The sequence below is a fragment of the Schistocerca cancellata genome, chromosome 9, assembly GCF_023864275.1.
Source record: "Schistocerca cancellata isolate TAMUIC-IGC-003103 chromosome 9, iqSchCanc2.1, whole genome shotgun sequence".
Classification (NCBI taxonomy): domain Eukaryota; kingdom Metazoa; phylum Arthropoda; class Insecta; order Orthoptera; family Acrididae; genus Schistocerca; species Schistocerca cancellata.
Genome location: NC_064634.1, coordinates 155,781,253 through 155,806,032, shown reverse-complemented (window position 1 = coordinate 155,806,032; position 24,780 = coordinate 155,781,253). Strand labels below are relative to the sequence as shown.

Genomic DNA, 24,780 nt, shown 5'->3' with positions numbered 1-24,780 from the left:
CAGTGAACCGTCAATACTATGCACATAGGATGACTTGCCAGTGCTTCCAGGAGTTTGAATTACAACAATAGCTTGTGGCGAACCCAAAGGCTCTCCAGAGACATGTACTCTAATTGCTTCGTCAGGGACACTGAGGCGTGGTCCACGCGAAACATTTGGCTCGCAGACACTTCACTTGGATCGCCATGGACGCTCAAATAGAACAGATGACGGCACAGTGCCATGCTTGTGCGGAACACCAGGCAGCCCCTTCTCAACATTTCTTTGATTGGCCAAAACCAGAAGCACCTTTGCAGCGCGTTCATTTGGACTTCGCTGGACCCTAATGGAACATTCACCGGCTGATTGTCGTCGACGCGTATAGAAAGTTTACTTCTGTCGTGCCCATTAATTCAACATCGACACGTTGCACACTCGAGTCTTGCGGTCCATATTTTGCATTGAAGGTCTTCCAGAGTTGCTAGTGACTGAGAACGGACCTCAATATGTGTCGGCAGACCATGAGGACTTTTCGGTAACCAATGGCATTTGTCACATCACCAGTGCGTCTTCTCACCCTCGAGCAAACGGAAAGCGGAGCGCTTCATGTGACTTTCAAACAGCAGATTGATAACAACCACACACGGAAACTACCTTTGCTGCTCTTTGTCTCCTCCTACCGCTCCCAGCTGTGCAACGGCCCTTCATCATCTGTGCTGCTCCATGGACGGAACCATGGCACACTGCTTCACCTGCTGCACCCACCATGGTGGCCGGCGCCTTCTCTACCCACTTAGGTAATGTATAAAGCTAATCAAAATTTTTTTCAGACTGTACGACTGACGGATGATCTGGGAATGTGGTAATATTGTAAAATCATTAGGGTAGATCCATGTTTCTTGTATAGGGTCCAGGAGGTTTCAAGCGCCGGCACTGGACCAACTACGCCCTTGAATTTTCTAGATCCTGCCACCGAATCTTCGTTTACACATTCGCCATCTGCCCGGATGATGCAGTCTGCGGTACATCCGATTACCAGGCCTGAACCCATGGACGTGGGCCCCGACACTTCAACTATCTGCACGCAAATCCACCGAGTTGTTGAACAACTTACTTATTACAGCGCAGTAAAGTGTATATTCGTGTGTCACTAATTTGTTTGCACTATTAAAGTTCCTCCATCCACCTCGGTGCACCTAAATCTAATACGACATGTGCGAGCCGTTTTACTAGACGACCTGGTACACATCACAAACAATAATTGTCCACGTACTTTACCCATTTAGTATCGTCGCTCAAAATATACCTGTTCTGTAGGTATAAGTACAGCCTTGTCACGTATGGCGGTGTGCACGCCTGAAACACTTCCCCGTTCTTGCCACTGGAATTTGGCAATCATGGAGTTACCTTATGTGAAGTATAAGTATTGAAGTATACAAACAGTAATGTGTAAAGATGAAATCAATAGGTAATGAACCATGAAAGCTGTTGCACATTATTTAGACAAACCTAAAAAATGTCGCAAGTGAAAACAAACTTCTATTGAATGTTTTAGAAATCCCTAAAATATAATATAGTCCCTACCTCAATGAGTCATTTCCCGGCAAAGCACTTTCCACCCCAGTATGAGTACACTTCAAGTCAGATTCGTCGATCATCTCATTCATCCCTCTGCCACTACCATTCTCGAAAAGCTTCAGCCTTCAAACTGTTAACACATAATTAAGTACGTTCCCGCGGGTATCCACTCGACTTGCAATATAAACATCTGCATCATCTAATCCCAAAACTTTTTCAACATTCATGTCAGCCTTCCGTCTGAACATTTTCAGAACATCACTCGATCATCTCACCGTTGTCATTACACACAAACATCGCGCCTCTTTCTTTTCATATGTCTTCATCGTACTTCTGAACGGCGGTGAATAGTTTCTGTTAACAAAGCGCAATCACTAGTACACCATTCAACATGCATCTCCTATACTCTCATCGGTAATTTTGTCTACCGCTTTAGCAGTTTATTACTACTGCCTCAATCTCTTATTACGACATCATTCACTCTCTGTGAGTAAGGCTTCTATGAATTCAACTTTCATACATATCAAGACATAGATTTGTATTTGGTAATGGCGTTCTGATAAGACTCACTGTCTCCGTCTTGGAATGCATTTACTTATTTCCTGGACCTATCTGCATCTCCTATGATCTACACGTTTCTGCTTTGAGTGTATACTGCGCATATCACACTCATCACTTGTGCATGAAAGACCGTGCAACATCCTATGCCATCTCCGTGGCAGGTTCTCTCGCTATTTCGGAATGTGAAGGTTTGAGGAGAAATGCATGCTGTATGCGCCTACTTCTGAGGAAGAAATGTGAGAACATATGAGGCAGAGGTTGATACTGAACGCTGATTTGTCGTTCTTAATTGAAGACGACTGTTTATGGAGTATTTTATTCACTTTTAGAGTCGCATTCTTCTTTTGCTTCTGATGCACAATGCACAAACAAATAAAACGTGAAACCGAGCTAATAAAAATCACGTGACATTGTGTAAAGTAGCGTAGGCGTGTTTCTGCCACATACAGGGCCATCCGTGGCATCTGGAGGTGCGAAAGACGTCCGAAACTCTTATCATTGCCTGTCGTGATCTCCGGTTTAAACATCGATAAGCGCAGCAGTCGTTTCTGTATAAAGAAAGTGAGGCGCTCATGGCAAAGGATATCCTGTCACTGTTATTTTACGCTCATAACTTCCACAAGAAATATCGCCTCAAATTATGTGTAGTTAAATAACTGTTAACATTAAATGAAACAACAAGTTTACTGTTACCAGTCACTGTTTATTTATCTCCATGACGCTTACAAAATATGACAGTATACATGTGATGTGTTACGACAGTGAAAGGAATCTGTGCCACAAGATCCTCCAAAATATCGTGACACAACACACACACAAATGTCATAGTAACAAATGTAAATGCACCTAATGACGGAGGTTTAAATCTTTGTAAACGCGTCGTACAGATAAATAAACAGTGACTGGTAACAGTAAACTTGTTGTTTCATTTAATATCAATAACAGTCACGGTAAAGCCTAACCTAAAATGTTCGCGTTTAATGTTAACGTTATTATTTACTCTTGGTTTACTCACGATGAACTCGAAGTGACGGTCAGTAGTTATTACTTAGGAGAACAAGAACTTCTCATCCGAAATCGCTATAAAGACAGTTATTGTTGTGGCGCCCTGGTAGGCATGACATGTTATGGGAAAGATGTTTTGCGGATTGTGTTGTATACAGTAATCTTTCATTCTGACGAGCCAACACATCGCTCATTTAATGTTTATTTACCTGAAAATTCAATGGAATGGTTTTTTGTGTAGCTAGCACAAGATGTTTGTAATAATCTTTACTATGTGAAGATGGTAACTTAGTCTTACCGAAACGGTTATGTGCAGTAAAGTTTTTTTACAGCGATCTCGGCTAAGAAATTCTTTTCCTCATAAGTATTTAGTCTTGCTTTAGTTGCAATGTCTAACTTTAGTGCCGGCCGGGATGGCCGAGCGGTTCTAAGCGCTACAGTCTGGAACCGCGCGACCGATACGGTCGCAGATTCGAATCCTTGCCTCGCGCATGGATGTGTGTGTTGTCCTTAGGTTAGTTAGGTTTAAGTAATTCTAAGTTCTAGGGGATTGATGACCTCAGCAGTTAAGTCCCATAGTGCTCAGAGCCATTACCTACATTCTTTCAGGCGGTCATGAGTTCACACATTACTTTATAATTATTTGAACCTTGCAAGAGTAGCCTAAATAGAAAATAAAAATATCACTTTAATCAGCGGTAATACTTTTTCATACCAAGCTTTGTATTTGATTTTCTTTGTTGCGTCTTTTGAATGTATCACAATGCTTCTTGTAATTGGATCTGCGCCATCCGTCCCCCAGTTCCACATTTTGCATCTTTCTTCACGAAGAGAGCATTTGCCCAACACTTTTGTCAAATTAATTCTGAACAATATTAAGATCCTGAGATCGGGGGACATTTTCAATAACTTCACGCAACTAACAGTATAGTCTCAGTTCATTGCGTGTTTTGATGTTTCGAGTCGTTACTTTGGAAAGTCGATCTCATGCTCAGTTTGTCAGCCTCGGAAAATGTTCAGGGAGCTGTCTGTAGTCAGAGTATCGACGTTAAATGTAAGATCATCCACCCCAGCCCCCTCCAGCATCTGTCGTGACCTAATTTTTATTAGTAGTTTACGATACTTCTTTTGTAACTTCTTACATGTCTATCTCATACGCGTACTTTGTAAGCTAATTTGCGAATATATTTACTTTCGCGCGCAAATAGAACATCTGCCAGGCACTCATTTTTCTTAATGAGTTAGGTTTTTGTTAAGCCAGACCTTTCCGCTGGTTGCCATAACTAACATACGGCTTCTTTTCTTGCATGTAATCATCGCCCCCTAGTGTTCCCGCAACAGTTTGTGGACTGAATTTCTTTCCACTCTCCTTAAATTTTGTTTCTTTTTTACGAGCTCATCCAGGCCAGGATTTCTCTTTCTGTTGCAAAAGGGACGTTTTTCTACGTTACTAAAAGTTTGCAGCTAGCTCCCAGATGGGAGCGCGTCGCGTATATCTATTTCTGACTCAGTGTATAATTTCGCAAAACCTTGAGCGGAGTACTTTTCCAGTTCTAAATCCCATTTTCATCCCCAGCTACCGTTACTAAAAGGAGTCACTGGTGCCTTTCCACCCGTTTCTCGTCTAACACTGCTATCGCGATCGGAAGTGCTATACACAACTATAAATGCAACGTACACGTGACATTCCTGGTTGTTTAAATAAGAGAAAATTCGCTAGCAATATAGATGGACAAAAGTTTAAGAGTGATATTTAGGCCTCATTTGAAACCCATGAGGGAACAATATCTGTATCTGTCAGTTAAGAATTTTGAAAGAGTGTAGTTATGACTTTGCAAATACGACGTCCCCTCCGATAATGCCTAATGCTTTCTACGCCCTGCATTTATTTTGAGAAATGTTGTGAATAACAGTTGTCGCAATCGATTGAGCGGCCACACATTAAAGTGAGAACGGCGTTTTAAAATGTGTCCATAAACCGAAATGTTAGCCTCATATTCCGCGGCGCGCTTACAGTTCATGACAGCAATATTGGCGTTTAAAGCCTTCCGATGGCATCGTGCTAAAGTGCTGCACGTCATGCGCGTGCGTTTATGAGTTCTTTGTCCGTGAACACGTGAGCGCTTGTCACGCACCTTCCACAGAGCAACGCGAGCTGTAACAGCTGCCTAAAGCTTCACATCTTAATTCCTACAGTCATCATATTACCACATATCCTAGGAAGCAGAGAGGTTCAACATCGATTGTGTTGCCAATAAGAGCCTCGTGATAGGGGCTTTACATGCTCCTAGCGTCCCCAAGTACTTCGTGGCAGTACTTCGCGTGGTAGTATTCTACTTGCCAGGAAGTTCAGCGCACACTCCGCAGCAGAGTGAAAATTTCATTCTGGAAACATCCCCAGGCTGTTGCTAGGCCATGTCTCTGCAATATCCTTTCTTCCAGGAGTGCTACTTCTACAAGGTTCGCAGGAGAGCTTCTGTGAAGTTTGGAAGGAAGGAGACGAAGTACTAGCAGAATTAAAGCCGCGAGTACGGTTCGTGAGTTGTGCTTGGTCGCTAAAGCACTTGCCCGCGAAAGGCAAATGAACAGTGTTCGAGTTTCGGACTGGTACAAAGTTTTAATCTGACAGGAACTTTCAGGTATTGTTTTATCTGTTAGCACTACCATGTCATCAGCAAGCCTGATGCAATTAATCGCATAGTCTCTTATGATTCCTCCTTCCATCCCCACTTCTAACATCTTCATAATCAAGTCTTTGATATACATGGTAATCAGAGTTGGTGAAAGACACCAACCCTGTCTTACTCCTCTTCCAATATGAAAACAGTATGTCAACCATTTCTTAGTTTCAAGGTTTGTTTTTATATTGTGAGTAAATGTTTAGTTAGTTTTGTTCTTCAATTTCAGAATATCCATTCTCTCAATCAAAGGTTAAAGATCTCTTTTGGATCCCGCTATATCGCGCTGGAACTTGGTTTCTGCGGAAATGGTGACCTGTTTGTAGACCACAGAGGGCCGTAATGGCTATGAAAGAAATTATCGCTGCCCACCACTGCTGAAAGCCGGCAGAAATGAATCGCTACGGCATGTGTGGCTCTGTCAGCTGAGTGAAAGACCCTTGTGTTCTAATTTCAGATAAAAGGAGATAATACATTTTACTTAAACAGAAGTGCTTGTCTCTATTTATAATGTTATCTGCCAGTCTAACTTCAGTTGATCCCTTTAATACACAATCCCTATAGTTGGACCCACGAGCAACTACCAGTAACTCACCTTACATCACTTGGTGTTCCTCGGTGCTCCGCCACCGCAGATTTCTCAAGCTGTATTAGTCGTGTGTGGCGATGGTGCCATACACATCTGACGTGAACGGTGCGAATAGTGTGGCCAATATATGTTTTCCTACAATGGCTGGGGATTCTGTAAACATCGGACTTCCCCAACCCTAGATCATATTTAACAGAGCCAAGGAGAGCTCTGATATTGGCTGGAGCACAAACACACTTTCAACATTATACCTGTTTATAATCCTTTCTATATTTGAAGATACGCTAGCAGCATATTGCACGAAAGGACCCATTCTACATACATCTACTAGGACTGACAAAGTCCAAACTCCAAAGCACGACGTATCTGTTTGTCAGTATATCCATTCTGTTTGAAGACAATCTGAAGATTTTATAGTTCCTGTTACCCCTAAAAAATTATCTGTGACTTTCTGAAACACTTTGTACTTTATAAAATGTCACGAACGTGGATGACATCTAAGGTTGATCATTACATCGGCAGAGGGTGGGATATACAGTTCAACCAGACCAAATTACTTGCACGGAAGTTGTCCTATAGTTGAAAGCCCCGTCTAATTTTTGAGCAGAGTCTTTGTTATCGATACAAAGATCAACAAAACATAATATTTACGATCTGGTTTCTGACCATGTACTTGAGATGATTTCACGTCTACTTGGCCCTGTTGGTGTTTCATGGGCCCGGTTGGGATGTGACTGTCATAAGCTGAATCCACTTCATCGGCCCATCGGTGCACATGCAACCCAGTTCTTCGCATCAGAGATTTAGTACCTGAAACACAAAGTCTGAATCATCTAATATCTAGTTTCACTAAACTTTCCGTACAAAACGCATTACTTTTTTTAAACAGTGATCACGATGTTTCCATCTTCAACCAGTGTCCTGCTCTCTCATTTCATCTCGCCGTCAGTCACGCCACTTTATTACTTCTATTTTATCACGTTCTGCTTTCTTCCCATCATCCACTCTTCCTATTATATCCACTGCTGCTAGCGCCCATACTCTAAATACAACTGTCAGTAATTCGTCTTTATTGTTGTACTTGGCAGGAACTAATATGAACTAGAATTAAATTTTCACTCTGTAGCGGAGTGTGTGCTGATATGAAACTTCCTGGCAGATTAGAACTGTGTGTCGGACCGAGACTCGAACTCGGGACCTTTGCCTTTCGCGGGAAAGTGCTCTACCATCTGAGTTACCCAAGCACGACTTACGCACCGTCCTCACAGCTTTACTTCCGCCAGTATCTCGCCTCCTACTTTTCAAACTTCACAGAAGCTCTCCTGCCAACGTTGCAGAACTAGCACTCCTGGAAGAAAGGATCTTGTGGAGACATGGCTTAGCCACAGCCTGGGGGATGTTTCCAGAATGAGATTTTCAGTCTGCAGCGGAGTGTGCGCTGATATGAAACTTCCTGGCACATTAAAACTGTGTGTCGGACCGAGCGGAATGTTTGGCGACATCTGAGATGGTCTTATTCTTTCCAGATTAAATAATTCAGTGAATAAAAGGAAATGGATTATACGAGGTGCATTAAAGTTCTAAGGCCTCCGATTTTTTTTCTCCGGACTGGAAAGACATAGAAACACGCACATTGTTTTAAAATGAGGCCGCATTCATTGTCAAAACGCCCCAGAGATGGCAGCACCATACGGCAGATGGAATTTTACCGCCAGTGGCGAGAATGAGAACTGTTTTAAATACTTAAAATGGCGACGTTTTCCTTACTTGAACAGCGTGCAATCGTTCGTTTTCTGAATTTGCGTGGTGTGAAACAAAAATGGTTCAAATGGCTCTGAGCACTATGGGACTTAACATCTATGGTCATCAGTCCCCTAGAACTTAGAACTACTTAAACCTAACTAACCTAAGGACAGCACACAACACCCAGCCATCACGAGGCAGAGAAAATCCCTGACCCTGCCGGGAATCGAACCCGGGAACCCGGGCGTGGGAAGCGAGAACGCTACCGCACGACGTGGTGTGAAACCAATTGAAATTCATCGACAGTTGAAGGAGACATGTGGTGATGGAGTTACGGATGTGTCGAAAGTGCGTTCGTGGGTGCGACAGTTTAATGAAGGCAGAACATCGTGTGCAAACAAACCGAAACAACCTCGGGCTCGCACAAGCCGGTCTGACGACATGATCGAGAAACTGGAGAGAATTGTTTTGGGGGATCACCGAATGACTGTTGAACAGATCGCCTCCAGAGTTGACATTTCTGTGGGTTCTGTGCACACAATCCTGCATGACGACCTGAAAATGCGAAAAGTGTCATCCAGGTGGGTGCCATGAATGCTGACGGACAACCACACAGCTGCCAGTGTGGCATGTTGCCAAGCAATGTTGACGCGCAACGACAGCATGAATGGGACTTTCTTTTCGTCGGTTGTGACAATGGATGAGACGTGGATGCCATTTTTCAATCCAGAAACAAAGTGCCAGTCAGCTCAATGGAATCACACAGATTCACCGCCACCAAAAAAATTTCGGGTAATTGCCAGTGCTGAAAAAATGATGGTGTCCATGTTCTGGGACAGCGAGGGCGTAATCCTTACCCATTACGTTCCAAAGAGCACTACGGTAACAGGTGCATCCTACTAAAATGTTTTGAAGAACAAATTCCTTCCTACACTGCAACAAAAACGTCCGGGAAGGGCTGCGCGTGTGCTGTTTCACCAAGACAACGCACCCGCACATCGAGCTAACGTTACGCAACAGTTTCTTCATGATAACAACTTTGAAGTGATTCCTCATGCTCCCTACTCACCTGACCTGGCTCCTAGTGACTTTTGGCTTTTTCCAACAATGAAAGACACTCTCCGTGGCCGCACATTCACCAGCCGTGCTGCTATTGCCTCAGCGATTTTCCAGTGGTCAAAACAGACTCCTAAAGAAGCCTTCGCCGCTGCCATGGAATCATGGCGTCAGCGTTGTGAAAAATGTGTAAGTCTGCAGGGCGATTACGCCGAGAAGTAACGCCAGTTTCATCGATTTCGGGTGAGTAGTTAATTAGAAAAAAAATCGGAGGCCTTAGAACTTGAATGCACCTCGTATTATAACCAGAATAAGCGCCAATGTGTCTTTCAATAGAGACCCATATTTTTAAAAAGAAACATCTTGTGTTCGTGGTCCAGGTGTAATAAGAATCGACGGCCTGACGACGAAATACGAAAGTTTGCTTCGTGGATGTGAGTTACGCTGAATCGTGTCGCATTTTCTGAGTGGGCGCAGGTCAGCAAGCTGAGAAGCCGGACATTGGCCTTCATTTCAGCATTCGTGACGTGGAACGTTTTCCATGTATACAGCTCACCTTTCTGCGATAATAAGACATAAAAAGTAAAGAAAGATAAAAGAATATAAAGAAATACGTTAACTGCAATTTCCAAGCACATATCTGATAGAAGATAAGTCGCGCAGTGATAACTCGGCGATATCTTCATATTACGTATACATTTAATGCTTAACTTTGTAGATTACAGACACGCAAAATTCAACAGTAGAGAAACTACAGCTGCAAAGCTCTTTGCCCCATTTGGGACATAAATGTACGATTGAAAATTGGAAGAGCGCGTGAGGAATAGTACGGTGTCCTAGAGAAGACTTCTAGATTCTGACATGTTTGTGCAACAAAAGCAAAGTGTTTGCAAATGTCGCGACGGCCCACAAATAACTAACCCTGTCTTGAAATATCTTCTTCATTTTCTTCTTCACCTGCTTCTTCAGCTTCTCCGCATCCACTCCTGCACTCCGCTTTCTTTCTCGTTCCCTTCCCATTCTCTCCTTCTCTAATTTCTTCCTCTCCCTCTGTCACCTTCACGTACTCCATTATACACAAGGATTACAATTTTTAACTCAGTGGAAGTAAAAAAAGAGATAAGGCAAGCAAAGGAAATAAAAAGTAAAGAGTATATAAGAATAGCATAAGGTATGAATTCAATAAAAAAAGGAGCTGAAGTATTTTAAAACGTTGGCTCTGTGGTTCGGGGACCCCTACTGTCATGTCACACACTACAATAAATCAGCGAAACTAGATTTACACCTTCACATAAAGGAAATACTGGTGTACTCTTGATACCAGTGAGAGACACGTGTAGCGGCTAGGGTGACTCTCAAAGACAAAGTTACACTCATGCTTCATGCAAATCTTACTTAACAATGATGACCTTGTACCGTTCTCTCTTAAGCCATATAGCAATCTAAACTGCAGACTGCACATTTAGGCAGTGGAAGCGTAGGCTTCGGCAGGAACAGTAAGTAGGTCCTGACACATGCGTTCATATATTGCGATAGGCAATAAGCGCCTAGCCTAGAAACAAAAATTAAGATATCACTGTACAATTTAAACAATTTAGAATGGACAAGATTAACAATTATGACAGATAAATGTGTGTTTAATGCTGCGATCTAATTCTAATAATAGACGAGCATGCAAGGTATGTCATTAGAACGTGCTGTAATTTTTTATGCAAAAGACGTAGACTGCGGTTTTGCCAGCTCTGTGAGTGTACTATTATCTAAAACATCGGAATGTGTTTTACAGGAAGGTGCTCAGACTAACCTTAGACAGCAACTTGGCATATCCAAAGTAGGGATTCCACTTGGGCTGCTACGGAAAATACACATTATTTACGTTTTAAGCTTCAGGATATTAGAGATTAAAATTAACATCTAATCTGCATGCATTTGTTGCGTTTTGACTACTGCTTAAGCATTTTTCGGTAATGTTTCTGTATTTACTGCCATAAAGATACATCTGATACTCGTACAGTTATTTGACTTTTTATTCGCTATTGTCTTTTTATTCGCTTGAAAAGAGGAGTCGGGATTTAGTGCAATATAAATAACTAGATGATTAAAACTGGGAAGGACGTGAGTAGTAGCTAGGAAGAGAATGAAATGAAACAAATATTAACTGAAGCTATTTAAAAGGGACAGAATAATGCCATGTTTTCCCTTAAATTATGGAAATAAGGCTTTCATGGCGATGATACTAAAGACTTCATAAATTCAGTGTTATCTTACTTAATGCTGTTGATATAGTTAATGTGATAAGCGAAACACTGCGTTACTTCGAACGGGAAAAGATAATTAGGGAACGAAAAGGCTGAGTGATCCTGTTGTACTATAGCGTATGGGATAGCGATGGAGCAGGTGAGTTTGTGAGGTTAGGTGTAAAGCTGAAGTAGAAGGAGACTGCAACCGGAGATGGAATACAGAACAATGTTAGGAGGCAGAAAGAGGACGAAAAGAGAGACCAAACGTAAAGGTGTGGAGTAGCTTCATCGTAATAGGAGGGGCAAATGGGAGGTAGATTTCGCGTGGTAGGCAACTAAAACACAAGCAAAAGGTTACAGTGACTAAGGAAAATTCCAACTCAGTAACTTCCAAACATTAGTTGGTGAAAAATTTCCAACTGAGTAATATCCAAACACTGTTCCTCCTTAGTTGGTGAGTACTGATCTATCAAAGTCATTTTGGAAGAACATTAACTACGTAACACCTCACCCTTCTACCTCAGATCTTCCTCCTACACTCAGAGCCTGTGTCTCACGTTTCTGGCATCCAGTTATTAGATGAAAAACTCTTTGATTTTAAAAGAAAAGCTGTTTACGGTTTGCTTTATCCGTTCATGCGCAGTAGCGCAGTGTATTATTTTTATTCAGGGAAAGTGTATGACTACCAAAATGATAGAACCTTTTTTTTTTTGTTTTCGTTATTGATAAATGTGATACTTGTAAGTTATTGGATTATCATTACGCGTCGTTTCGAGGACTAGGTCAAATGTTCTTGGTTACAAGAGGGAAATAACAGAACCAGTGCATTCTGGGTATAATTTAGGGCAATGTGGAAGTCTCAGAAGATACAGAGAATAAATGAGTTAACATGAAACATAATCAAACTCCGAAATTGATAACGACTATTCCTGAATGTTAAACAATGTAACAATATACACAATAAAACAGAAATCGGTCGATTTTTAACAGGTTTCAGGTCAACTCATATACTAGAGCGATTTTGTCTGTGTAGGTTCCTTCCGAAATTACGCTGTTTAACCACTACAGTGGCTCAAGTCATTTTTTTGCTGTTAAGTACGGATATTTACTGAGCTATAAATAACTACATTTTTATGAAAGTACACAGTGATTCGAAAGTGGGTAGTAGCGTTTAATTTCTCGTAGATCTGACAAAAGGCAGAAGTTCCAGAAAAATCTGTATGTTATGTACTGTATTACTTGAATTAAATAATTACACTCGGAAGCTGTAGCAAGTGAATTCGATTTTTTTTAAACTCATTATGTTTAGTAAGCTATGGCCAAAATGTACAGTTTTTATAAACGCATCGTTTCTCTATTTCGTTCAAATTTTTCTGAAATTACTGATTGGAGTCAAAAAACAGAAAAACGGTTTGTTAGTGGCAGCAGTAACCAGTAACTTGAAACTGATTTTTTGGTAAGGGTGTCCTTTTCTCATTTATAGAAGACATTTTAATACGTCTGTAACCCATAAGGTTAGGTGGCTTGTACACATGATAACCAACAAGTAATTTGATAATCATGGCTAACAAAAAAAAAATGATCAGTAGAATAAACTTTGAGAACGAAGTTGAAAAGCTAATAGATAAATGGACGTTAAGTTACCTTGCCGCTCCTAATTCGTATAAGATCTCAAATTCTTGATGACTGCCACCATCATCGTCGTGAAACTGAAGAGAAAACGTCATGACGACGTGACGGAGGTGGCGAACGCTGAGATCGCGCCCTGTGCGTCCATAGATTATATTTCTGTTCTCTGCCAGCTCCGCTTCCAAAGCCACTACTCAGATTACGTAGTAAACTATGTGACGTCTTCCTCTGCGATTCTCTTTATCAGTGCACACTTCCATGCATGGTTAAGCTCGTAGCCGGTATGTCCAGTGAAACTGACATCACATAGTCTCATTTCCACGGCATCACTAAGCACTGAGTCCCAATAGTTCGCAGCATGAGCCATCTAACTCGTCTACTCAAGCAGAGACTTCTGTTTATTGGTCACACTTAGCGCAGCCACAACAGATTTTTCGAAATTTATGTATACTGTATACGGTGACGTTGATGTTCAACGCAGCTATCGGAAATACTCCTTATAGGCTGCTAAATGTCACTGCAGCCACACTTGCAAGTAACATTACTCCCTGGTACTCTCAGGCCGAGATTAACAGGTAGAAACATTTCTTTAATTGTCCTGGGTGGAGATAGTTCTTCACTACACGTTCAACGCTGAATGCGGCGCATTATTTCAAACTATGGATGACTTGGCGTAGAACGTGGTAGCAGAATTCGCCTTTTTGCTGTAAAGAAAACGTTTCAGCTCTAAAAGCACCTCGTCTTCATTGTGTAAATGGCTTTCTTCATCAGAAGAAGAAGAAAGAAGGGACTTGGGGCAGTGTCAGGAGACCACAGAGGCAGAAGCAATACTGCTTAGCACAAAGGAGCAGAAAGCGTGACATCTACATCTACATCTACATTTATACTCCGCAAGCCACCCAAAGGTGTGTGGCGGAGGGCACTTTACGTGCCACTGTCATTACCTCTCTTTCCTGTTCCAGTCGCGTATGGTTCGCGGGAAGAACGACTGTCTGAAAGCCTCTGTGCGCGCTCTAATCTCTCTAATTTTACATTCGTGATCTCCTCGGGAGGTATAAGTAGGGGGAAGCAATATATTCGATACCTCATCCAGAAACGCACCCTCTCGAAACCTGGCGAGCAAGCTACACCGCGATGCAGAGCGCCTCTCTTGCAGAGTCTGCCACTTGAGTTTGTTAAACATCTCCGTAACGCTATCACGGTTACCAAATAACCCTGTGACGAAACGCGCCGCTCTTCTTTGGATCTTCTCTATCTCCTCCGTCAACCCGATCTGGTACGGATCCCACACTGATGAGCAATACTCAAGTATAGGTCGAACGAGTGTTTTGTAAGCCACCTCCTTTGTTGATGGACTACATTTTCTAAGGACTCTCCTAATGAATCTCAACCTGGTACCCGCCTTACCAACAATTAATTTTATATGATCATTCCACTTCAAATCGTTCCGCACGCATACTCCCAGATATTTTACAGAAGTAGCTGCTACCAGTGTTTGTTCCGCTATCATATAAATCATACAATAAAGGATCCTTCTTTCTATGTATTCGCAATACATTACATTTGTCTATGTTAAGGGTCAGTTGCCACTCTCTGCACCAAGTGCCTATCCGCTGCAGATCTTCCTGCATTTCGCTACAATTTTCTAATGCTGCAACTTCTCTGTATACTACAGCATCATCCGCGAAAAGCCGCATGGTACTTCCGACACTATCTACTAGGTCATTTATATATATTGTGAAAAGCAATGGTCCCATAACACTCCCCTGTGGAACGCCAGAGGTTACTTTAACGTCTGTAGACGTCTCTCCGTTGATAACAACATGCTGTGTTGTGTTTGCTAAAAACTCTTCAATCCAGCCACACAGCTGGTCTGATATTCCGTAGGCTCTTACTTTGTTTATCAGGCGACAGTGCGGAACTGTATCGAACGCCTTCCGGAAGTCAAGAAAAATAGCATCTACCTGGGAGCCTGTATCTAATATTTTCTGGGTCTCATGAACAAATAAAGCGAGTTGGGTCTCACACGATCGCTGTTTCCGGAATCCATGTTGATTCCTACATAGTAGATTCTGAGTTTCCAAAAACGACATGATACTCGAGCAAAAAACATGTTCTAAAATTCTACAACAGATCGACGTCAGAGATATAGGTGACTATCCTGTGCAGAATGTTGTCGTGGAGCCAAAACTTCTTGGATAGCATCCCGCGAGTCTTCTTCTTGACAGTCCCCCGTAAGCTTGTCGGGAGATTTCGGTAGTATGTCACTGCCACGGTTTGCACTTTTTTGTTATCACCACAAGATTAAAGTACCAAAAATAAAATAAAAACTCAGCAGCATCGTGCCCTATCACGTTGGCTCTTCTCATTTTTCGGTGGCATTACACGTACATGTTTACACTACTTGCTCTGCTCCTTTGTGTTGAGGCTATAGTAATGCACACAGCACCGTCCATGGTACTGCAATGGCTTCACATACCTGCAACACTGCCGATGCTGGCTCGACACGGTGTGGTTATTAATATGTTTGAGCAGCCGCACAACTTAGTGGTCTGCGACCTCTGTTATGTTCAATATATACGGTCCAGCAACATTAATGTGACAGTCCCCTGTGATCGACGTCAGGGTGCAATAACAGTCTCACAGATGGCAGACAGCAGCAATAGCAGTGGAGGATATGTAAAGCGTGTCGGGCGGAACGTGGAAAAGAGTGCAGCAGTTCACGTAACGTGGAAACGTAGCGATTTATCTGACGCCCAAAAGAGCATGATCACTGGCTTTCGAGTCACGAGTGGAAGGATTTCCGAAACGGCCAAATTCGTGAACTGTTAGCGTGCGGCCTTGGCTAAAGCATATCGTTAATGGTAATATGGCGCTATCCAAAACCGATGTCGAGGCAACTGTGATGCACCACGGCCCATAGATGATAGGGACGGACGACGGTTACAGAAATGTGTACCGGTGAAAAGAGGTTTAGCTGTTCAGCAACTGACAACCCAGATGAACCAAGGGTCTACCAATGGAGTGTCCTCAACGACCGTTCAGCGAACGTTGCTACATATGGGCCCTCAGGCACCCGTGCTAACTGCTGTTCACTGGCGACAAAGGCTGGCATTTGCACGCCACTACCGCAACTGAATGGTAACAAGCGGCCTTGTCACATTAATCACGTTCTAAGCTCCGTCGGACAGATGTCCGTTGGCGTGTACCACATGAAACGTCTGAAAGCAAACAACCTGCAACAATCGAGAGAAGGGACCAGAAAGGAGGAGCAACCGCTATGGTGTGGGGAAAGTTTTTGTGGCATACCCAGGATGATCTCGTTATTCTGAAGAGCACAATGGATCAACACAACTATGCGTCTATTCTTGGGGATCAAGTCCGCCCATACATGCAATTTGGGACGGCACGATGGCATGTACCGGCAGGACAATGCTATGTGTCATACAGCTTGCAGTGTACATCTGTGGTTAGAAGAGACCAGGATTAATAAACCGTACTTCCTTGCCCACTACTACGGGACCACCTCTATCGAGCTGTTCACCTTATGTGTCATTACCCAGGTGACCTACCACAGCTGGCCACGCGACTGTAGTCAGTATGGCTCCACATCTCTGTCAGTACCTTCCAGAACTTCACTGACTCTTCCTGCGCATCTCTCAGCGGACCTCGCTGGAAAGGTGGTTATTCATGCTTTTGACAGTCGTCACATTAATGTCACTGGACAGTGTATTATATGGATATATTGAAAATTACTGTATAGTGAAATTTGACCATAGCAGCTACGAGCAACATAACAAATTTTCACTTATTTTGAGTAATTCTTTGGGTATGGCTAACCGCTTCCACGCACAGTAACCTTGTAATGACGTTACTAATTTCAGAAACGGTTTCGTTCACTATTATATTTTCTGTTGACGGTCTCTGGATCGGGAAAAATTCTAATAGAAACGGGAATGTGCATATAAGCTACACACGTCCAAAAACGTTTTGCATCGCCTCGGTTACGAGAGTCACGGAACCTGTAGAGAAAATTGGAATAGAAGTCAACACAAACATAATTTCCGCCCCTTTTATTTCTCATGAAAACCACACATTGCATGTTGTCCCACTATACAGCGGGACCTTCAGAGATGGTGGTCCAGACTGTTGTACACACCGGTACCTCTAATACCCAGTAGCACGTCCTCTTGCATTGATCCATGCCTATATGCGTCGTGGCATACTATCCACAAGTTCATCAAGCCACTGTTGTGCCAGATTGTCCCACTCCTCAACGGCGATCCGACGTAGATCCCTCAGAGTGGTTGATGGGTAACGTCCACAAACAGACCTTTTCAATCTATGCCAGGCATGTTCGATAGGGTTCATATCTGGACAGTATGCTGGCCACTCTATTCGAGCGATGTCGTTATCCTGAAGGATGTCATTCACAAGATATGCACGACGGGGGCGAGAATTGTTGTCCATGAAGACATATGCCTCGTTAATATGCTGCCGATATGGTTGAACTCTCAGGCGGAGTACGGCACTCACGTATCGTACAGCCGTTACGGCGCCTTCCATGACCACCAGCGGCGTACTTCGGCCCCACATAATGTCACCCCAAAACAGCAGGGAACACAGACCCTGCTGCACTCTCTGGACAGTGTGTGTAAGGCGTTCAGCCTGACCGTGTTGCCTCCAAACTCGTCTCCAACGATTGTCTGGTTGAAGGTATATGCGACACTCATCGGTGAAGAAAACGTGGTGCCAATCCCGAGCAGTCCTTTCGGCATGTTGTTGGGCCCATCTGTACCGCACTGCATGGTGTCGTGGTTGTAAAGATGGACCTCGCCATTGACGTCAGGAGTGAAGTTGCGCATCATGCAGTCTATGGCGCACAGCTTGAGTCGTAACACGACGTCCTGTGGCTGCACACAGAGCATTATTCAACATGGTGGCGTTGGTGTAAGGGTTCCTCCGAGCCATAATCCGTAGGTAGTGGTCCTCCACTGCTGTAGCAGCCCTTGGGCGGCCTGAGCGAGGCATGTCATCGATAGTTTCTGTCTCTCTGTGTGTCCTCCATGTCCGAATAACATCGCTTTGGTTCACTCTGAGGCGCCTGGACGCCTCCCTTGTTGAGAGCTCTTCCTGTCACAAAGTTACAATGCGAACGTGATCGAAGCGCGGTATTGACCGTCCAGGCCTGGTTGAGCTAATGACAACAAGAGCAGAGTACTTCCTTCCTGGTGGACTGACTGGAACGGATCGGCTGTCGGACCGCCTCCGTCTAATAGGCGCTGGTCATGCATGGTCGTTTACATATTTGGGCGGGTTAAGTGTCATTTCTGAACAGTCAAAGAGACTGTGCGTTTGGTACAATATCCACAGTCAATGTCTGTCTTCAGGAGTTCTGCGAACTGGGGTGATGCAAAACTTTTTTTGATGTATTTTCAGTGTATCCTAGTTTGTTCGAAATTGTCGCAATCTTTAATGAGAACACAGGGCTTCAATGTTCATGCTATATATTAGAAAATTTTGTGTCAATACTCCGTTCATTTCTGTGTAGAAAAGGTTTTCTGTTGCCAAGTTGTGTTTAACTATTTTACCTCTGATCCGTGACTTCGAGTATGGTGCCTGGTTTGTAGATGAGTTATACTGACGATCACGTCTTGGACAGATCTAAGTTAACAAACTGCCTATTGGCTTCTGTCTCGGGTTCTTCGGCCGACGTTCATCTAATGATTTTTCTGACGTTTCGCCAGCACGAGTGGCTGGCATTGTCAAAGCTTCGCCCTCCATTGCCGGTGGTGAACTGGAGGCGAGCATTGTTCTGAGGAGCAATGGGTACTCCACAAATTACATTAGAAGTGTGACAGAGCCAAACACTCGGCGAAGTAAGGAACCAGAAAAAGAAATGTCGGGTATGGCCTTTCTGCCATACATTTCCAGAGTGACGGACAGAATCGGCCGTATATTGCGCAAACACGGCGTAAAGACGATTTTCAAACCGACAAGGAAGATCAAAGAGTGTCTTAGATCGGCGAAGGAGAAAAGAGACGCACTTGCAATGCCGGGAATATACCGTATACCATGCACATGCGGAAAAGTTTATGTCGGAATGACTGGACGATCAATTAACACCAGGATCAAAGAGCATAAGCGACATTGCAGGTTGGGGCAGGTGGAGAAATCGGCTGTGGCAGAGCACGCAATGAATGAGACCGACCACGTAATAAAATTCGCCGACACGGAAGTTCTGGCTGTAGAGAAGCACTATCACACGCGCTTGTTCAGAAAAGCTGTAGAAATCCAAAAACACGCGAACAGTTTGAACAAGAAAGAGGAAAGCCTGAAGGTAAACGGATCCTGGCTTCCCGTACTGCAGCGAACGACCGTCGCAGGTAGCAAGAGGAGAACCGCACCGGGAATGACCGCGGAGAAGCCCTGGGACGTTGGCGCGCCAGGTACATATAGTCTGCGGCCGCGAGCTCGCCTCCAGTAAACCACCGGCAATGGAGGGTGAAGCGTTGACAATGTCAGCCACTCGTGCTGGCGAAACGTCAGAAAAACCATTAGATGAACGTCGGCCGAAGAACCCGAGACAGAAGCCAATAGACAGTTTGTCAACAAGTGGCCACGAAAGCCTTAACATTTTTGTAGACCTAAGTTACATGAAAAACTAATTGGGACTGAGCTATTCTTAAGGCATTTCACACCATTTGGAACACTAAATCTTGCTGCTGTGAAAAAATAGCTGAAATGATTGTCTCCGATGACTAGCTCCATGGTTGTTTAGCCTACCTTCAGGCCACAGTTTCATTGCTTCGCAGATCAGAGAAAAAAGATTGCTCTAGTCGGAGAGGGGTATATATGTGTACTGATTGCTTAGCTCAGATTTCGGATGTGTTACGTGAGAAACAATTTGGGAGAGCAAGAGGACGCGAGGCTTCCGTTAAATAAGGAAACATGGGATTCGAAATAAACATGCCATTGATTTACGTTTATATGTGTTCATATTTCGGGTCTTCCGCTTGTTTCTGTAAAGAGATAATCGTAAATTGTTAACGGGCACCATAAAGTTTGTAATTATTCCAGTAGCATTGGGCGCAGACACAGACGCGTATACCCATATTCAAGGGTACTGTGTAAGTGTGCGTGTAAGATAACATACTGGCATCTCTCTCTCTCTCTCTCTCTCTCTCTCTCTCTCTCTCTCTCTGTGTGTGTGTGTGTGTGTGTGTGTGTGTGTGTGTGCGTGTGTTTTCGTGTCCTAGGGCGACTGCTCGTCACAAAGTAGCCATCGTTTCTGCCTGTCAAGTGGAGCACTGCTTGGTGCGGAAGGAAGCCTGAATATTCACGAGCCGCCCCCGCGAAGAGCAGGGCCTCTAAGCTGCGTTCCTGCTTCACCGCTGATAAGCCAGAGCTCTGCTCGCATATTCATTGGCACCAAGTGATGGACGTCCGGCTCTCCGTCAAAGGTTCTCTCTTCCACTTACCGGAAATTAATGAGCTCCGCGGTCCATTAATGCCACACTCGGCCCGTGGTATTGAAGGAAACCGGCTTTAGAGGAGTGAAGAACGACTACACATTAGGGTACGGCTTGATGAGTTTTCCATTGTTTGGTCTTTGCAGGTTTGATGCTAACGACAGTGTCGTGGTTTACACACAGTATCGCAACTTGTCATTTGCTTGTCAGCTCTACATCTACATCACATGATTACCCTGTAATTCACACTTAAGTGCTTGGCAGAAGATTCAGACAGTTTCAGGATAGGTAACGCTCAAACAGCACGTGGGAAAAGTGAACACCTAAATCATTCCCTGAAGGCCCTGATTTCTCAAATTTTATTACGACGGCCATTACTCTCTTTGTAGGTGGGAGTCAACAAATCGCAGGGTAATGTTCTGATTCAAAAATCGTGAAAAGACCTCACCACAATGAGAAACGCCATTGTTTCAACGATTGCCGATCATTTGTAACACCATAGCTGCAATGCTGTACTGATTTATTTTGCCTTTTGTTTTTTTTTAGTGTTATATCGTTCCGTAAATGTTGTTGGATTGAATCGATACCATGAGCGTGCTTATTCTTTCCAGTTAAAAACTTTGATGTTTTTTAGAGTATAGGAAGTGTAATCCCTCTAATATGTACAATATGAACAAATGACATGTTTTGTCTTTCTCACATAATGAATTTGCTTATCTTTGAGGATGAATAATCTTATTTAAATAATTTTTTTATAGAAATGACAATTTGTGCAAAGGTTCTGCTTTATTTGAAATGTTTGTTTGCTGTTATGTAAGCTGCTAACCTTCACTTAGGGTTCTTAGTTATTTTGTATGTAAAAGGTGTTGTGGTTCCCCTCGGGAACGGAACTGTGTAGCGCCCACAAATTATGGTTGGCCTAGGTAGAAAAGGTGGAACCAAGAGTCAGTCGGGGACGAGCTACCAAACTATTAACTTGTCATGTAAAAGTTGCATATGGTGCTGGTTCCGGGAGAGGCTTTTCCTGACGCTTTCCAATGCCTCGGATGGATGGATAAAGAGCTGGAATTATTCTGAAACTGGCATCTATCATCGCCACCAAGAAATGACAGAGTTCAGCAATTCTACCTGCAAATCCAGCTACCAACATGCAATCGCCACCACATCGCGCAATCACTGTAATGGAACACTATAGTAATGTACAGTGAAGGATCAGCTTATTGGACGTGTTAGTGTGCTCAAATATAAGGTAATTTATAACTGAATTTATGTACCTACCCTAATAATAATAATAATGATGAGCGTATGGCGTTGGTGGCCGGGAGACACCTCGCGGGGCGGTTTGGCCGCCGCTCCACAAGTTCTTTAAAGCCACTACGGCGACTTGCGAGTGAATGAGGATGAAATGATGATGAGAGACACACAACACCCAGTCATCTCGAAGTAGAGAAAATCCCTGACCCCGCGGGGAATCGAAACCGGAACCCCGTACGCGGAAAGCGAGAACGCTACCGCAAGACCGCGAGCCGCGGACTGTACCCACCCAGATTTTTTTCCTTATCATAACACTTCTCAGGTTCCTCTCCGTTTGAACTAAAGTGATTACCGAGTGTCCTTACTGAAAGAAGGTTAAAGACCAGTGTTTTACTAATTAATGCCTCTTGAACATAGTAAAAAGGAAGTTAAAGTTAATGTAGCAAGAGAGTGAGTTAAAGTAAATGATGCTTGCTGAAAATAATTTTCCTATTAAAACTGCATCATGGCTACCACTTGGTTTAAGAATCATGAAAGAAGGTTGTATACATAGAAGAAGTCTGGACATACTAAAAGGTATCAGATAGATTATATAATGGTAAGACATAGATTTAGGAACCAGGTTTTAAACTGTAAGACATTTCCAGGGGCAGACGTGGACTCTGACCACAATCTATTGCTTATGAACTGTAGATTAAAACTGAAGAAACTACAAAAAAGTGGGAATTTAAGGAGATGGGACCTGGATAAACTGAAAGAACCAGAGGTTGTACAGAGTTTCAGGGAGAGCATAAGGGAAGAATTGACAGGAATTGGGGAAAGAAGTACAGTAGAAGAAGATTGGGTAGCTTTGAGGGATGAAATAGTGAAGGCAGCAGAGGATCAAATAGGTAAAAAGACGAGGGCTAGTAGAAACCCTTGGGTAACAGAAGAAATATTGAATTTAATTGATGAAAAGAAAAAAATATAAAAATGCAGTAAATGAAACAGGCAAAAAGGAATACAAACGTCTCAAAAATGAGATAGACAGGAAGTGCAAAATGGCTAAGCAGGGATGGCTAGAGGACAAATGTAAGGATGTAGAGACTTATCTCACTAGGGGTAAGATAGATACTGCCTACAGGAAAATTAAAGAGACCTTTGGAGAAAGGAGAACCACTTCCATGAATATCAAGAGCTTTGATGGAAACGCAGTTCTAAGCAAAGAAGGGAAAGCAGAAAGGTGGAAGGAGTATATAGAGGGTCTATACGAGGGCGATGTACTTGCGGACAATATTATGGAAATGGAAGAGGATGCAGATGAAGATGAAATGGGAGATATGATATTGCGTGAAGAGTTTGACAGAGCACTGGAAAGACCTGAGTCGAAACTAGCCCCCGGAGTAGACAACATTCCATTAGAACTACTGACAGCCTTGGGAGAGCCAGCCCTAACAAAACTCTACACTCTGGCGAGCAAGATGTATAATACAGACGAAATACCCTCAGACTTCAAGAAGAATATAACAATTCCAATCCCAAAGAAAGCAGGTGTTGACAGATGTGAAAATTACCGAACTATCAGTTTAATAAGTCACAGCTGCAAAATACTAACGCGAATTCTTTACAGACGAATGGAAAAACTCATATAAGCCGACCTCGGGGAAGATCAGTTTCGATTCCGTAGAAATGTTGGAACACGTGAGGCTATACTGACCTTACGACATATCTTAGAAGAAAGATTAAGGAGATACAAACCTACGTTTCTAGCATTTGTAGACTTAGAGAAAGCTTTTGACGATGTTGATTGGAATACTCTCTTTCAAATTCTGAAGGTGGCAGGGGTAAAATACAGGGAGCGAAATGCTATTTACCAAACGACGCGCTCAAGAGATCTTTCACGCGTCTAGCAATATACTTTTTTGAACTTTTGTATTTTTTTGGTTCTAATAAAACCCCATGTTATTCCAAGCATGTGTGTCAATTTGTACCTCTGTATCTACATTATTCCATGATTTATTCAGTTTTCAAATTTATACTGACTTTTTGATCACCCGGTATGTCGGCGGGAAGCGGTAAACAGTGCAGTCGTCGTATTGCGGAAACGGAGCGATTTATCTGATGTCGAAAAGAGCATGATCATTGGCTTTCGGTTCAAGGATGGAAGCATTTCCGAAACGGCTAAGTTGGTGAACTGTTCGTGTGCCACCGTGGTTAAAGTATACTGTGCATGGCAAAATGGCGCTGTACAAAACCGGCTCCTAGGCGACTGTGTTGCACCACGGGCCACACGTGACAGAGGTGAAGGACGGTTGACGAGATGTGTAAGGGCGAAAAGATGTGTGACTATTGAGCAACTGAACGCCCAGATGAAGAATTAGGCTACGAACAGTGGCCCCTCAACGACAGTTCGACGAACGTTGCTGCGTATGGACCACCGCAGCAGTTGCGTGTGATTCAAGCACCCATACTGACTGCTGTTCATCAGCGACGGAGCCTGGAATTTGCACACCGGTAGCGCCACTGCACGTCCATAGAGTGGGGGCAGGTGGCCTTTTCATGTGAATCACGCTTTAAACTCCATTGGACGGATGGTCGTTAGCGTCCACGGTGTGAAACATTTGAAAGCAAAGGGGTCCAGCCAGGAGGAGACAGTGTTACGGTCTGGAGAATGTTTTCGTGGGATTCCCTGGGTGATCTCGTGATTCTGGAAGGTGCAGGGGTCCAACAGAAGTGGGCCACGTCAACTCCTACTTGCTACACACCACGCAGTCCATGTGCGTTGTTCGAAAAGCACCAGGATGAGTTTGCGGCACTTCCCTGGCCACCAAACGTCTGGGATTTTAAACCAGTCGAGAAACTGTGGGATCACTTCGATTGGGCTATTCGCATCCTAGATCCTCAACCGGTAGCCACGGCACCGTAGTTGGTATGGATCCCAATCCCTGTCCCTACCATGCAGGATTTCACTGTCTCCCTGCACATCTCGTAGCGGTCCACGCTACAAAACGTTTTAA

The 24,780-nt window shown here is 43.5% G+C and overlaps 1 protein-coding gene across 1 annotated transcript in view; it reads right to left on the bottom strand.

The window, feature by feature from the left end:
- Positions 1 to 24,780, bottom strand: part of LOC126101252 (radial spoke head protein 3 homolog) — a 361,559-nt gene that overhangs the window by 152,478 nt on the left and 184,301 nt on the right. Inside the window, exon 4 of the mRNA XM_049911940.1 lies at positions 10,994 to 11,041. Within this exon, the coding sequence (XP_049767897.1) occupies positions 10,994 to 11,041 (48 nt within the window). The remainder of the gene's footprint in view (positions 1 to 10,993; positions 11,042 to 24,780) is intronic.